Genomic DNA, 16,694 nt, shown 5'->3' with positions numbered 1-16,694 from the left:
TTCTATTCGGAATGTCCCGATCCGATCTCGTGATCGGACTCGGATATAGTTACTGTCATTACTTACGGTCAGATCTGGAGCTACGCTGTGGCACAGAGTGAGACCTCTCTACTACAGACAGAGATGGTAAGGTCTGACGTCACTTCCTGTCACACTGTTGGTTGAATGCTGGCTAAACACGGAAGCAGTTTGAAGCTAGTCGCGTGAGTTTTATCTGCCGTGTTTTGAGGTGGATGACACAAACCTGGAAATTTAGGTGCTATTCGTTTTATTTTAAATATTCGTATTTAATATTTCCTGTTGCACTAGTCCAAGTCCAAAGTGAAAAAAAAGTATTTTATTTATGACTTGAATGTTCGAGCTACGCCACAGAAGAGCTCTGTTTAAGAGTTAAATGTTGAAATAAGGTAAATAAAATAGAAAATAAGGGACATCCTGGATCCGTTTTTCACTCGTATGTATTAAAAAAGTATTGGATCGGGAGTCTGTATCGGTATCGGTTCAAAATCAAATGACTTGGACTCGGACTCCGACTCGGACTCGGACTCGGGGTCAAAACAACCTGATGGGGTCGTCCCTAATTTCCATCCGTCACTGGGGGGTTTAGTTTATGCAAACAGGAAGGAGGAGACGCTGCAGCTGAGGTGACTTGATGGAAAGCAGGAATAGAGTTGGTTAAGACCTGGAAGCATGTGATGCTAACTTGTTTTTCTGATAACAAATGATGCTATATATTAGCAATGGCTCAAATGGATAATGAGAAAGCGGTCAGGTTGACAAATGAAAGGATAATTCTGGCGAGATCTTTTTGTTTGTCGGTTTTCTCTCTACTCTGATCAATGCAACCATTTTTTATAGATATAAAACGGAACGCTGTACACAACCTGGATCAAACAAACAGATAACCCCAAGCATGAGTAGAGATAGTGATCCATGGGTCTCCCTCAGGAGACCAAGAACGGAGCTAAAATGAGAGTTTGGCCCCTCAACACAAAAGAAAGTTCATGTTTACTCCACGTCAGCTGTTTACAAAGACCTTATAGTTGTATATGAAGAAACTATGTCAGTTTAAAGTTTGATGTACTGCCCCCAAGTGGCCCAAAAAAAAGTTCAGGTTCAAAAGTACCTTTCATCATCATATGAACAGTTCAGGTAGTTCCTCGGGTAAAATACAAATTCAAGTTCTGGAGAAAATAACTACGTTGAGGGATTGAAGTGTTCTTTTATTTCGAGAGTATTTTGCGCGACACGCTTTCCCACAACCTTCACAGAACAACCTACAGTTCTGAAACCTGGGACTCCCTTTTTAGATGGTGTAGTTTTATGTCTCCTTTTGTGAACGTCCAACAATCCTAGTCTGGCGGTCTGATCTGTGACTCCTCTTGTACAGTTTTCTGAGTGTTTCCCGGGCCGAAATCTGAAACCCAAACTGCCCCCGGTGTTCAAACTAGCACCGTGCTTAGCAGCTTCCTGAACATCGGTGATTCTCTACTGACGCAAGCTCGATATAGTTAGCAGCCAGCGACATTCCTCTCTCTGATGGATTGTGTGTTGTAAAGATATGAATGCAATAAAAAAGCCACGAGGACGACTTTTAAGGATTTGTTAGGAGGAGGCTGTAAGAAATGAACATTCCTGAGACGTTACTACATTTCCACTCGGTGATCATAAGCGTCCAGAGCGAATCCGATGATGCGAAGCCTAGTTTAAGAAATCATTTACAAAAGAAATACCCATGGAAAGTTAGCATGTAGCCGAATCCACTCGTTGTATGGAATCCTACAGAAACAGAAAATAATACTTTTATCGGCTGCGGCTGTCAGACATGAGGAGAAATGGTGCAGCAGCGGGGATGCATACCGCCAATGGACTAATGCCACATACGACTGGTGGCATCTCTGCCAACACATATATATATATACATTTATACTGTATATGTGTGTGTATAAGTGTTTGAATGAGCGTTTAAAAAAAGGCACCGAGTCCACCGAACCGAGGGAAGAGTCGAGGAGCCTTTTTCTTTTTGGATTCCGCCTCCTTTAGCCTCAGTTTTTTCCGCTTGCTGTCCGTGTGTCCTGCATAATGAAAGAGTGGACATTTTTAGTAAATGTTTGAGACACAATTTAATAGGACAAGCTGCTATTTAGAACTCATAAGGATGCAGGAAATGATTTAGACCATTAAGGTAAATGTGAGCTAAACTTCAGGTGTGTGGTGTTTACCTGGAAGCTACTGTCGTGACTCCAAATAATCTAACATATAAATCCTCTTTATGCAAACAAAATAAATCAGGAAGTAACGTGACTTTCAGAAGCAGATTTAGCAAACAAACTGTTTCCATAGAGACGGGAGATTCCCGTCAGACTTCTCATTCAACTCCTGACGAGAAGGAACATAAAGCTCGTGTTCCATAATGTTGAACAAGGATTTAAGACTTTTCATTACAGATTTAGCATCAGCCGGTAACCGAATTCTAAAATGCATAGACATTTTTGAGTGAATTATAGGTGGTGTGGAATTTTCTCACATTTAATGCTGTTTTTCGGCCGGGGGCGGGATTTAAAAATACGCCTGCGTTTGAGTCATTTGTGTCATTATCTCAGAATTAGAATTAAAGGCCTTTATTTGCACCCCAGCAGGAAACGAGCAAGTTAAATGAAAGGTTCCCTCCTCAATACTTATGAAACATTCAGCGACTGTGCGTTGCAGATAATTGCTTGGATTTGCTCGCTGACACCCCCCCCCCCGTGAGGGAAAACAGAGATTGACCTTTGACCTCTGCTCGTTACTGCAGCATAGAACAAAGCTGCCTAATGGACACTTCTGTCCTCTGTGTTTACATCTGTCAATCTAACACGCCACTCTTCGTCATTGTCCTTTGTGCGCCTATCAGACACAAAAGCAGACAAATTAGCTGCGCTTATTAAGACTCGACTCTTTAAAGGGGGGGGGCTCTGTGTTCTGGTGATTAGTCAGCCCTGCAGTGGCGGGTGGGCGGACCTCTCGTTAGTCCCAGGGTCTGAAGGCCGTGCTCCTCCTCTTCCTCTGAGGGGTTTTGCTCGGAGTTCCTCAGGTAGCGCTGCTGCGAGCCGAGGCCAGGAAGCGTATTTTGTCTACGGTGATGAAAATCGTCCTGCAATGGGTCTTCGTCTGTAGCGTCTGTGGGGACGGGCAGAGGGGGGGGGGGGGGGGGGGGGATCACACCTTAAACTCTGGGGGGTAAAATAGATGTGCACGTCTATTACAGCAAGTTGAGCCCAATTCCAAAAAGGTATATTATTGATGTTAGTGATGTGAAGCAACAAAAATAATAGAAAAACAAGATGCTCAAAGAGTTCCTCAGGTTTCACCGCCCCCCTCCCTCAGGCTACACGCGCCCCCTCCCTCACTCCTGTCCTTTCAAGCAGCAAGCCTTTCATTCATATTTCATCTGCCTGAATTTATTGTGATTAGTCATGTAAATAAATTGAGATTTGGTTATTCTTTTCTCCAGGTAATTTACATTTATATTGAATTAGTGGCAGGCAGGGTACATAGAGGGGGGGGGGGGGGGGCAGTTATTATGCTGCGAGATTACAGACAGATCTCATCGCCATTGTGTTGTGTAATTAAAGCAGTGGAGTAGTAGAATAAAAGGGGGCCAGATGCTCGGCGTGCTGAATCCGGTCCCATTTAGAGGAGGGTCTGCACCAGCGTTTGCAAAATCTCCGGCGCCTTAAAGACGCCAGAAGTCATTTGAGATGTGCTGGCTCTGTTTAACACAGCGGCGTTTACCTGTGAGGACGCCTCAGCACAAAATCCGGACATTTTAATGACCGATGCAGGTTGTTGAACGTACAGAGGAAATCGTAGCTATAAGGGCCGAGCGCCCTTAAAGGTCTTTCCTTTCCTTTAAGGGGCATGAATGCACCACTTGGATGGAGATGGCTCTCTTTCAATGCATTCAGGTGGAACTCGATGGTTAGCATGGGTCCAGATTTTTAATGATGACATCACCGCGGGGGGGGGGGCTCCAAGTCCATTTCTTTCTCACACAATCCTTTTTGGATGTGTTTAAGACTCAGAGAGAGAATGTGGTTAAGTGTAAAAAAACACCTGAACTTTAAGATGATTTACGTTGCTTCAGCCCCAGAGACGCACAGATTGCAAATCGGCTTTTTTAAAATTGAACATGCTTTTGAGCTACAAAAGCTGACCCCCCCCCCCCCCCCCCCTCCCCTGCAAAGAGAGACCAGCGCCCGGCGGAATAACACGAGAAGCACAATTGGAGGCTTTATTCTCAAGGTGGCTGCTGCTCATTCTCTATCCAGCTTTGGAAGAACAGCTAATCCCAACCTGTGTTTTCTCTGCTGATCCCGTCAGTAGAAATTCGACGGCTGGATTAAGTCGACATGCGTGTGATTTCCAGCTCGCGTGCTTTGTTCCATCCATCCCTTCTTTCTCTAGACGATTGATCAATATTTGCATCTTTTTATAGCTGATACGATTTCTGCCGCCATCAAGTCGCATAATCCATCATCAGTTAATTAATTTCAACAACAACAACAAAAACAATATCAAAGATCAGCAATGATAATGAGGTCTTTTAGTGCTCATGAAGGCACCGTTCTGTTTTCGGGGGACTTAATTTGAAAGGCAGCATGAACGCAGTCGAAATGCTTTCATTTGCTGCTATTGTCCTGGGAGTGCCAGTCATTTGTCTCCAGGCTGAAAAGAGCCGTGTTGTTGTTGTAGAAGCTGTTTCACACACACACACACACACGCACTGTCCACCCGGTTAACACACAGACACACAAAATGTACGCGTTTTCACCAACAGAGGCCTCAATCGCAGCCGGTTGGAGCCCGAAGCTCAACATAAATCACTGTTCAGGAGGAGGCTTAACCCTGCAGGACAACTACAACCGAGGAGCCTGATTATTCTCAACAGCCCACCGTCCCCCGGTTCAAGGCGTTCAGTGTCACGCCGAGATACAATCCGTGTCCTCGCTAAGAAGAAGCTGCCATCTTATCCTTTAAAATGGCCCAGTGGCAGAGCAGAGCCAGGTGTTCAGACCGGATGCGGCCGTCAGCCAATAGGAAGCAGCCACCTTTCAGAAGCGTTGCGCTTTCACATCAGGACAGGATGAGATTATCTACTGCTAATAACAGGTGAGCCCTGCTAACGCTCGAGTGTGGGTGGAAATGACTGGCGTGGAAATAGCTTTCAGTTCAAACGTTTAACAGTCATGTCGTGCGTGACTCTTCTTGTCCGACCCATCGCTGTCTGGTTTCTTAAATATTTGTGATTCCTATTGTAGGTAGGTGGGGGGGGGGGGATGAAATCATTCAGCCATATGATGTCATACTTGATGTCATTTTGTGTGCCAACAGTGCCACCTAGTGGACGCAGAAGACTCCACCCTCGCATTCTTAAAACTCAGCTGTTTGTTTTGGGATTTATTTTAATCAACTCAAACCTGATTTTTTTATTTTTTTTACATTACATTATTTTGTAAACTGTACACGACTCAAAGGTGGCTTTACTGAAACCATAGTAACCTTGTTTAGCGGTTGCGTTCAGGGTCATATAAAGACTGTGAAATACCAGGGGTGTCGCTAGATCCATTTCACTGGGTCCTATAAACTTAATGAATTTTGACATCCTCCCATGTTGTGCAGATGAGTCATTCTATAATAAATGAGGAAGGAAGGAACAGTTTTTTGTTGTTTTTTAAACGTGAGGCGCGCCTTTTGTGGCCTAGATTAATACAGTGTATATGAGTTATTCAAAACGCAGCACTTAAAACACAAAAAAAACGGGTTTGTTTTCAACAGTTGCCGGGTAAATATTGGACCGATGCAGATCTGGCCTCGTGGCTGTCCTACAAGTTTAATATTAGCCCTCACCTTCTCCATGACAACATCATACTATCAGTTTACAAATTATCGGAAATGTGGCTCCAAATTTAGAACCTTATTACACCCAGATAAGGGTACCAGTGATGATTCATTTTTACCTCTGCTGGTGGCACAGAATAATTAAATGTCATCCAGCAGAGGGCGCTATCGCACCATAAATACTCTTCCTGCGACAGTTTTATTTCGATTACTTGTAATCTCCACTCAAATCGATTTTCAAACGTGCAATTTAAATATAGAGGGAAAACACGCACTTACAAAGCTGACACTTTTCCCTCAGGTTAACATATTTGTGGTGACATTTTCTCTTTTTTCTCGTAATCATCTACGACACATCCTGAATTTACTCTTCAAATTTCAACACCTACGCCGAAACTGGTTGCGGCGGAGGCGATGAGACGAGCGCAGGGCTGCGGTGTCGCCTAGCAACGGGACTGCAAGGGCAAACGCCGCTTCAATCAGCGCCGGTGAAAAGAAGATTGAATTAAATACAAGCGAGGCAGTGGCAGACGGGGCCTTTACACCATCTAGACACATCCAGTTTGTGAACTTCGACGCTGCGTCTGTAATCTGACGTAGCCGAGGCCTCGCCCTGCTCGTCTGTTCGGTTTCTCTCACAAATATGCAGGGAAGCCTTGAGTAAATAAACTGTAGCCTAGAGCACATTGCTCAAGAAACACGCCGTCTGCTCTGCACACCGGGACCTCTGGCCCAGCTGCAATCACATACACCATTCAGCTCAGCATCAAAGTCTGAGCCAATCAATCCCGATGTTTCTATCGGGTACCAAATCGAGAAGCACGCAATCGAACCCTGGCACGAGAACGGTTCACGCTTGAACGGAGATATTAGTGGTGGGTTAAAATAACACACACGTGGTGATGATGGGGGGGGGTGAGTGTACAAAAGAAGCAGCCACTGTGTTTTCCTTTATTGCAGTCGTGTGAAGCAGGCTTAAATAGTCAGGCACGAGCACACACACGCCATACGTTCAAGTAATAGTGAAAATCAAGCCAGAAAAACAGACACCAGGTGACCGCAGCAGACGTCCCTCCACCTGCCATGAACTGAAGTTTATTGATCAAATCTCAACTTTTGATTTTACTTTTGTTTTTTATATATAAATCACAAGTCGACCCCCCCCCGCGTGTGTCCGGAAAACACCGAAATGTTTTGTGTGATCTGGGGTCGAGTTGCAGTAAAAACTACAAAAGCAGCCTCCTGGAATCATTGATCAGGCAGAAAGAAAACATTCTGTGTTGTTTTTGTTTCCCCCCCCCCCCCCAACACGTAAGAAAAAACACACACATTTTAACAATCAATTATGAATAAACAATGGCATTCGTATTACACACACACACACGTGAACGTGGAAAACAGCTAACAGGTTAGTTCAAGTCAAAACACATTAGAGCCAGGAGGTTAAGCTTTAAAACATTCAACTTGTTAAATTGGTCAAATGAGAAGAGCAAAATTAAATGACAGGCAAAATTGTAAATGTACAGCATTTGTTTCTGCTACAAGACAATATCCACCCAAAAAAGAAATTATATATATATATACAGATATATATATATATAAAGACGCATGTACCCAGCATTGTACATGGCAGAAATAAACAGCAGTATTCAAATATTGTCGTAAACAAAAACACAAGTCCGAGCAAGATGCCCCCCCCCCCCCCCCTAGGGATAATGGAATAAATACAAATATACAAATAGAGTGAACATCTCTCTCGGCACAGTTTCAGCTGAGCTAAATGAGAAAATTGTTCTTTGGGAATGAGATGCAGGAGGACCGAGACCGACCGCTGGAGCCAAACGAAGTCACTGGGTGGGGTTTATTTTATTTTTTTTCCCCCAGGTGTGAAATCAGGAATGTTGAGGCGAGATAGTTACTTGTTGTCCAGTCTTAGCAGCTGCTCCTTACCATTAACTGTTAAGGATTTTAAATGACCATCCTCTTCCACTTCCACCCTCTCCTGGCCGTTCTCCACGATCCTGTAAACACAAGAGCAAGATTGGGGGGGGGGGGGTTCTCAAGAAGGGCCAACATCCGCTGCCGAACGACAACAGGAGGCTCGTTCTCGATAAACACGCCGTCTGATTACGTGTTTAGAAGAAGAAACCAGACAAATGCAGGGGGAAAAAAAACGTCTAATGCAAAAATCATGAATATATTTATTTAATTAAAAACGTTGAAATTCAAGTACCGTTTTGTAGTAATTTTTCTGCCGTTGACAAACTTGGTGGAGGTCGACACAGATCTGAAGTTACCCATTCCTCCTCCTCCTCCTCCGCCTCCTCCTCCACCAAAAGATGAAGAGAAGGAGGTGATTCCTCCTCCACCCATTTCTCCAAAGGAGCTAAAACCTACAGAAGAGTACAAACACAAACGCACATGCAAATGCAAATATTATCATTACACGTTCACAATGAATCCAAGACTTGATGAGATGCAAGCACCTGATTCAACCCCGGAAAAGCCCGAGCCGAACGCCGGGAAGCCACCAAACCCAAAGAGCGATCCCCCCATCCGACTTCGGTTGGCGCCCCGCTGGCGATGGCGGCCGCCTCCTAAGAAGTCGTCGAAGGGATCGTCAGCTGCAAAAGAAAATGGTAGAAGTTTAAAGTTAAAAACAGTGCAATGGCGCAGAAAGAATGAAAAACCATTTCTGAACAGTGCATGGATCAATATTGTGCTGATGTGTGACGGACAAGAACACGGAACCTGTTTAAATGTGCACAAAAAACAAGCAAGTTGAAGAAACCCATTATGGGATGTACGCCTTTACGGTTCCTGTAAAAGAGGCGATGTGGACCAACCAGAAAAAGGTTAACCCCCGGATGACTCAGTCAGGTTTGGGGTTTTTTTTTTAAACCAAATATTTGCGCAACCAATTACTGGAGCTTCGGTGAATATTTTCTCTTTCGCTTCTGCACAATGTCAAAGAGAACCGTCGGCTGTTTATCTGCTTCTCGTTCGCTTCTTCCCGTGACATTTGGAGAACAAGCGTGTTCTTGGCAGACACCTGAGACCCCGTCCCCATGTGAATCTGGATTCGACTCAGTGGGACACACACACACACACACACACACACACACACACACACCCCTCCCTCAGGTGATTGACAGATCCACCAGGTCAGCTGCTGCCCACTGTAGGTGAGACAGTTTTATAATATATCTGGGCTATATTTCTATATTAAGCCTTAGCTTTTTGTAAACAAACAACAACGATAACTGTCAGTGTCAAGAGTTCTATAAGAATCAATGTGACATAAAAGATGATTTCTGAGAGAGTCCAATTCAAACATACGTTAGAATCGCGTGTGACACGAGTCCTCGCAGTGTTCTCCGTTTTGCATGTGTTCAATCTAACACACACACACACACACACCCACACACTCTAGGCGTTATTACATCTGCTTTTGTTTTAATACGGAAGCTATTTTTGAAAGCATTCCAGTTGAGTGAAGTAGACACTCAAATTCATCCTCGGCCTGCGTCTGAACTCCATATTTAGCGCTACGCGGGGTGAACTTGCACATGCCTTCCAATCGGCCTTTCGCTGAACCCGGACAACCCAGAACAGGCTACGAAAGCTAAACCCTTCAATAAGAGGGACGGACGTTTCTGACGCAATCGAGTACCGAGCCGTCGCAACGAAGGAACAGCAGCTGCTCAACACTCTGTAGCACCTGAGTCAGCAGTCAAATAGCCCTGAAGCATCTGTGGGCAGTCAAGGAAATACCGTCACGCTAATTCTACGAGCTGCAATTAATTGCAAAAAATTAAATAAAAAACGTTCCAAGACTTATTTCCAAAGGAAACATTCAGGTTAAGTTCACGATCAAGTGGGGGGAAGCTATTTTTAGTCATTTTCCTTGCACCGAACCACAGAAACTATTATATCCATCGTGAAAACGGACACCAAGAAGTTTCTGCAGACCCACTAATTGGAATCACGCCGATTATCCTCCGTTAAAAATAAGTTGGGAGTAAACAGAAGTCCAAACCCTCGCTAACAGATGAAGGCTACATACTGAAGCCGGGGGGGGGGGGGGGGGGGATCGGTGCTTCACGTATTGGATGTGCACACGAGAGGGTTCATGGGGGATTAGCAGGAGACCTTACTGAAGGTTTCCTGGGCCTCATGCTCCATCGTCCACATTTCTGAACAGCAGGAGCAGCTAGCCGACAAGCTAATTAGAAAATAGAAATGTCAACACGGGACCCTTCAAAAAGGTCTCGGTTTGGCGTCCCCACTTTATTCATGTAGTTTGGACCATTTTGGAAATTAAGAAGAACGAGATAGATTTACCAAAAAAATCTCCAAATGGATCTCTGCCGCCGAAGAATTCCCTGAATACGTCCTCGGGATTACGGAATGTGAAGCCGCCGCCGCCGCCAAAGTGATGATCATAATGGCCTCCTGTAAAACATGAACAAAAAAAAGATAATTAGCAAGTCATCACTGAGGAGAAAAAAAAAAGATTCAAACTAGATTTCAAACTAGTTTATTTTTAATCCTTATATGACATTAGCTACTGAAATCCTATCAATCGTCTCCGGGGGCCTTGAGCTGAATATTTAATATTTACCTCCTCCTCCTACTCCTGAAAGGCCTTCTTTGCCGTAACGGTCATAAACGTCTCTCTTGCTTTCTGTTGGGAGGACGGGAAAAAAAACAGAGCTGAAACTGTTACAACAACTAGACTACCGTCATATTTGCAGCAGCGGTTCAAATCTGCCGGTTACGGTTGCATGTGCTTGGATCACATTTAAAAAAAAACATCAATGATTGATCGCGGCCGCCGTTTCTGAAACCTCAGTAGTCAAAGCGTAATTTTAAAGATGCTAACTGCTGCGTCCCCCCCGTACCATCAGAGAGCACTTCATACGCCTCCGAGAGCTCTTTGAATCGTCTCTCTGCTTCGTCCTTATTGTCTGGGTTCTTGTCTGGATGCCACTTCAATGCCAATTTCCTGTAACTGAGACACAAATACACAACACGTACATAAAAAGAGGCCAACACACAAAATATATCCCATATGATGTGGATGGGCAGACTTTAGGACCTTAGAGGGGACATATTATGGGGGGATCACTGTTCCCATGTTCCTACACTCATATTTTGGTGGTTTCGGGTCATTACCATCCCAAAAACTGATAAACTAAAATATTGAAACATGTCTGGCCGCAATCTCTCCCGTTGCGATACCACATCGTGGGCACGCTCACAAGATGTGCATTTTCGGTGGTAATGTGACGGTAAAAATTGGCACGAATGTTTTAGTGTGTGCTAAAAAAAAAGTCACCTCACCGGTTGCCATGGTAGCGTGCAGCTGCGCGCGTGTCGGCGAAGAATTTTGTTTCGTTTTTAAAGGCGTTTCTGACGGAGCTGTTTGAGACGCTGTCCTGCAGCGTCTCTTTGCTATTTTGACCAAAGACTGTCACAGATATTTCTTAAAAGTGTCTGGGAACTGCGTTAACTTGTGGAAAAAGAGTATATGTGCCCTTTAAAACAGAAACTGGAGAATGGAAAATGTGCATGTATGTATTGCACACATACCTTTATAAGAATTGCATCCACCCACAAGTCTTTTTTAGGGTTGCAACCAAGCCAACAACAAACACACAGATACAAATAACCCCTCTGTGTGTACACACACACACACACACACACACACACACACACACACACACACACCGTCCGTCCCCCCACCTCGCTGGAATAACAAAGGCGGCCTGAACTCCGCTGACGTTCCGCCGCTCACGCTGCATCAGCTGTTTGTGTCTAAGCCCGGCGGCGGGACCGGCGGCGGACGCCCAGGCGCTGGCAACCAGACGGGGATCTCACCCAGCTGCACGCAACCCAGGGATCGGCTCCCTTCTGCGGCCAGACTGAACGGCCTTTGTGGCCCGTGTCATTGTTAATCTGACATTATCTGGATTTCTCAAGTCCGGTCAGACCGAGATGAACAATGTAGAGTCGGGGGTTTGCAGTCAGGAGACTTGCATTGTTCGCTGCTAAACAGCCGCCATTATCCCGCTCTGAACGCGCCCAAATCTTGGAGCACATTGTGAGCCATTGTTCCCTTGTCGAGTCAGGCTGGCAGCTCTGCCGGCCTGGTCCTATGGCGGATTCACGCCGTATAGGATGGATGGCAGAAATGCTGGTCTTGTCACACGTGAGGATTAAAACCACTGTTAAGAAACGCAACATGTTGGCTGTTACTCTCCATCCACACTTGTCTGATAATCAGGAAGTTCCATATTAGTATTTATTCATTCAAATCAGATACACAAAAGCGTCCAATGAGATGCAAATTCCTGTTTACAATAATCCTGATGTGACGTGAAGGCGGGGCTTGTTGCAGCATGACACCGACTAAACAAAGGCTAAAGCCGCTAACATGCAAACTCCTTTATTCCTGGTGCGTTTTCAACATGTGTGACTAAAAAAAAATGTGCTGGTGAGAAACAGAAATTCAGCGGCGCTGCTCTGGTTTCAGTGGGCGGCCGTGAGCTGTGGGTGAATGTGGAAGCGTCAAGGTTACAGGAAGAACAGTGGAAACTTTCTGATCTCTCCACACTTGTGCCAGTTTATACTTCGGGGGGGGGGGGGGGGGGATATAATTAACCGATGACTCCCCTCTTGAGTGGCCAAGATTTAACGGCAGCACCGAAAGCAGGAAGCGCTCGCGGGGTGGGTGGGGGCACTTACGCTTTTTTGATGTCGTCTTGCGTTGAACTTTTGTGAACTCCTAATATCTGGTAGTATTCCACCATGACTGTCTGTGCGTGTGCTTGCAGTCGCCGTCCTACTTCCTGCGTCGCTCTGGATGGCCTCTGTGGAGAGAAGAATTAAAGCTCTGTTACGACACGTTAGCTCGGAGAGAGACAGAGCGCAGCAATCTGCGGCCGAATGAAGCCGTGTGTGGACAGCTGAGGAGCAGCTTTACCGAGGGGTACATTAGTAAAAGAGCAAGGAGGCGGTGGGGGGGAGGCAATGGTATTAAACCGGAATCCAGCAGCGGAATCAACTCCTCTAAAATAGAGATGCGGGGAAAGGGGACGGCTAAGCTAATGCAAGCCCAGTAAAGTTGCATAATAAGCAGGTGATCTTCCTTCACCCTGTGGCCAACAGCACTGAACATTTTAATCATGTTTTGCATTTGAAATTTAAAGATGGGCCAAGGAGCTTCCCCCCCCCCCCCCACAAAAAAATGAGCTAATGTTAAAGTTATGAAGCTTCAGCTCATGCAAACAGGACCGAACAGGTCTGACGAGAGAGTAATCAGGTGGTTTTGGACTCGGAGATTTCACCTTTTTTTCTTGCAGCGCAGCGAGAACGATCTGCTGCACCAACATCACCATATGATTAGCATTCTGCACCGTAGCCGGATGTACGATAAGCACCGCCGGCACGGTGAGTCCGAGGTAAACAAGGAGATAATTAAACCTCTAAAAGCAACATTGGACTTAAAATGCCATGAAGAAACTCTAAGAGATTAAAGATCACATGACTGGTGACCTTGTCCAAACCTTTATGGCCTTCCCCCTCTGAGCCGTGCCCTCCGTTGTTCAGTTTGTTTCAGTGATGAATCACTATAGAGACATGGATTTCATCATCTGTGAGGGACATGCTTCTAGAATGATCTGCGAATGAGCAGATAAGACGTCTCCGTCTGCGTGTTTTCACGCTGGGTGGGACAGTTTGCCAGACTTTGTGGCGTCGTCGTCTGTTTAAGTATTAAAATATTCTGATAAAGAGGCGCCTAAGAGGAGATCGGTTTCTTCTCTCCGATTAGAGGCACGTTGTTTTAAATTCACCTGTTTCATTTGCTGGCTCAGAAAAACTGAGATTTACTTTTAAAACAATGAAATGAGAAATGGATCCTTTATTTACACCAACATACGAAAGCGTGGGATAAACACTAGCTAAAGATGCACACCGTCCAATAGACCTTTAGATTAAAACAGCAAATAATCAAACCAAATCAAATTAAGCAACTTTTCAAGTTGGTTTGTGCCTCCGTTCCCCAGACAGACATGAAAACCTCGTTTAAACGTTTTAATCGGGACGTCCCAACGGTCAAAATACAAAAGCTGTCCAAACCAGTGAGGACTACAAGGAGTCCACTGTGTCCCGCTTGCTATTTATAGTGTGTGGCCTTTGTTGGTAGATTGTCTTTGTGTGTGTGTGTGTGTGTGTGTGTGATCAACACTGCCAGTAAGATGAGCTGCGGTCAGGAAATGGAAGAGATGCTTAACTCTGTCAGATGAACGAGTCCGGCGCTGATTTATCTGCACTACTGATTGATCATTTATTCTGTTTTTTATTCCCAGAATAAAAAAAAAAAGACATGAGCCAGAAAGTGATCAGTCTCCTCCGAGTTCTGCTGAAAGAAAAAAAAAACATTTTCTTTTGTCCTTCTCTCCTCAGCCGTTGCTGCCAGGACAACTGGAAAGGCTCTGCGACACCAAATGGTACCGAACCTTCCTTAATCTTAGTCATCACAGCAATTTCAGGTCAATGTAGATGATATGAAAGAGGTCAAGGTGTGGGCATGCTGATATTATCAGTGAGTGGACTCATAAATGTATGTCAGTGATGTAAAAGCTTTCACCATCTCTGTCCACACAGCAACTCCCCCCTCTGCAAAGTAACTCTAGGTTCTCCGTCTTGATTAAAAACTCTAATTAGACTCCCTGGATGACATTTTTAGGCCGTTTTCATCCCTACAGACTTTTGTTTTTTTTATTATTACCTGGCCTAGCACAGCCTTGTACTTTTACAAACCGAATACTTGCGTCGCCATTGAGATCGCAGTCAATAAAGGCAGCTGGAGAAGGTCTACGAGTATCCCAGGATACTTAAACTGCACAAAGAAAAAAGCTCTGACAATAACAATACAAGAGTACCGGACAGAACCAGCTGCCAGAACCGAGAGCGAGACCAGAGAGACACGCGAGGACACTGAACAGATCCCAGTGACAGGTTTTCCTTACCTGCCATGATTCTTAGCAATGATTGGACTGTGACCAGAAGCTCATTAACACTGATCTTCTCCTTTATTTCTTTTAATAGGCAAATGTAAAATAAAAGGCAGCAAAAAAAAAAAAAACTTTGTCAGGATGTATGGATGCTCCTTTTTACAACAATAATATGGTTATTTTATTATGAAAATCACTAAACGTATCCGTCACTTCCGTTGCAGAAGGCAATGACCCCCGAACGTTGCTCAGACGTCATGGGACACGGGTTCCTCAAAGAGCACCGTGACGTTCTCCGGTTCACGCTTACCTCACAGAAACGGGGACACGGCCGGTCGAACCTGACTGACTCGTTATAATAAGCGGGTAATTAGTAGGTATAAACAACACAACCTAAAAAAAGACGAAATAAATGACCGTCAAACCTATATACACAAAAGGTTGCACAACAGTAGTGCACACCGTGCGTTCCATGCCACTATTATTATTGGATGGGGGGGGAGGGGCAATGTGAAACAAATAAAAACACATACGTAAAATATGTTCAGGTTTGCCTTCAAATCAAACAACGTAAACAATCAAAATGGCGACTGAAGGCGGTATGGCTTTCAGAAGCTACAAACTGCGCATGCGCGAAGTGTAGCGGTCCTCATCGGAACCTGTAACCATGTAACTGTAACTATAGTAACTATAGTGGAAACAAACAGGATTAAACAGAGTAAATGCTAAACGTAAAAAACAATAACAACATAATTTTCCTTTTGAATATGTTAAATTGGAGCATTTAAACATCAAAAGGTTTAGACATCTCAAGCGCTCCTGCGCGTTAGATTAAAGAAACACAGTTGACCAATCAGATTGACAGAAATGTCCAGAACGTCTTAAAGGCAAACGAACACATTTAGGGATATATTTACATACAGCGCGATGACGCTAATAAAATAGCGAAATGTTACATAAGCGCTGAAACCATCTGCAAAAATAGTCGTAACTGCTCGATTCATCCTTTATTAAATCTTTTACACATTAAATGTGTTATTTTATAGACCCAACTACCGCCAACCAAAAGCATTAACCCTGCCGGCGTAAGGTTAATTAAAGATGGCTTCAGCCAACAAAATACAGCGATCCACCTTAATCAATATTTTTTAGACAATGTAGCTCAACGCCGGCGCATTTTCACTTGGTCTTCCAGCCAAACGATGCGCCGCTTTGTGCGACGCTGACAGTATAAACTGTTTCGGTATTACGGCCCTGCGAGGCATCGGATGAGCGACTCAACAGCATCCCCACATGTAACGCTGGACGTCGGGAGACGTGCTCACTTGGCCTTTCGGCACATTACGGACACGTTCGGCATTCATTAATAAATTATATTATTTAAAGGAGCTAAAAGCTTACCTATTGTGCGAGACCTGTGTCGTCGCTATCCTCTCTCCTCGCCTTCGTGCGGAATATATGTAAGAGCAGCAGCCGCAAGATGTGGCTGGGTTGCTGGCGATGCGGCTACCGTGGCTAGCCCCACTAGGCTGATGCTGCGTTTCAGGTCCGTCGGATATTAGGAACCTTCAGAAAATAAATAACGGTGGCGTGGGCTGGGTGCGGCGTTGTTAATTTCACAATGTCATGACGAACTGGCCGATGGCTGATGTTGCGTAAATTATTTTACTAATTTGGGGGGGGGGGTATAAATAAAACAGCAAGCTTCTTTGTGTTAGCTGTTTCTCGCTAGAATTGCACGTCGTATTCAGGGTTGGTATAGTAATATGGTCATTGGCGATATATTATTTC

General features: G+C 44.7%; 1 protein-coding gene across 1 annotated transcript; it reads right to left on the bottom strand.

The window, feature by feature from the left end:
- Positions 1-1,202: 1,202 nt before the first annotated feature.
- Positions 1,203-16,442, bottom strand: dnajb6b (DnaJ heat shock protein family (Hsp40) member B6b). Its single transcript, XM_068747910.1, has 10 exons — positions 16,305-16,442; positions 12,631-12,755; positions 10,785-10,894; positions 10,505-10,567; positions 10,225-10,335; positions 8,367-8,504; positions 8,114-8,273; positions 7,831-7,901; positions 3,001-3,159; positions 1,203-2,075 (listed from the first exon to the last, which is right to left on the bottom strand). The coding sequence occupies exons 2-10, from the start codon at positions 12,693-12,695 to the stop codon at positions 1,966-1,968; spliced, it is 987 nt and encodes a 328-aa protein (XP_068604011.1). The 5' UTR covers positions 12,696-12,755; positions 16,305-16,442; the 3' UTR covers positions 1,203-1,965.
- Between the last annotated feature and the right edge of the window lie 252 nt (positions 16,443-16,694).

This window comes from Brachionichthys hirsutus, chromosome 14 (assembly GCF_040956055.1).
Source record: "Brachionichthys hirsutus isolate HB-005 chromosome 14, CSIRO-AGI_Bhir_v1, whole genome shotgun sequence".
Lineage (NCBI taxonomy): Eukaryota > Metazoa > Chordata > Actinopteri > Lophiiformes > Brachionichthyidae > Brachionichthys > Brachionichthys hirsutus.
Note: the sequence above shows the minus strand (reverse complement) of the source record. Positions and strands in the feature narration are given on the sequence as shown.

Bases quoted from the DNA above. Each gene is read 5' to 3' on its own strand.
- dnajb6b (XM_068747910.1), bottom strand. From the start codon at position 12,695: ATGGTGGAATACTACCAGATATTAGGAGTTCACAAAAGTTCAACGCAA. The intron at 10,568-10,784 runs GTACGGGGGGGA...TCCTCCCAACAG, and splicing joins GTATGAAGTGCTCTCTGATG to AAAGCAAGAGAGACGTTTAT. The intron at 10,336-10,504 runs GTAAATATTAAA...CATGTTTTACAG, and splicing joins TTCAGGAGTAGGAGGAGGAG to GAGGCCATTATGATCATCAC.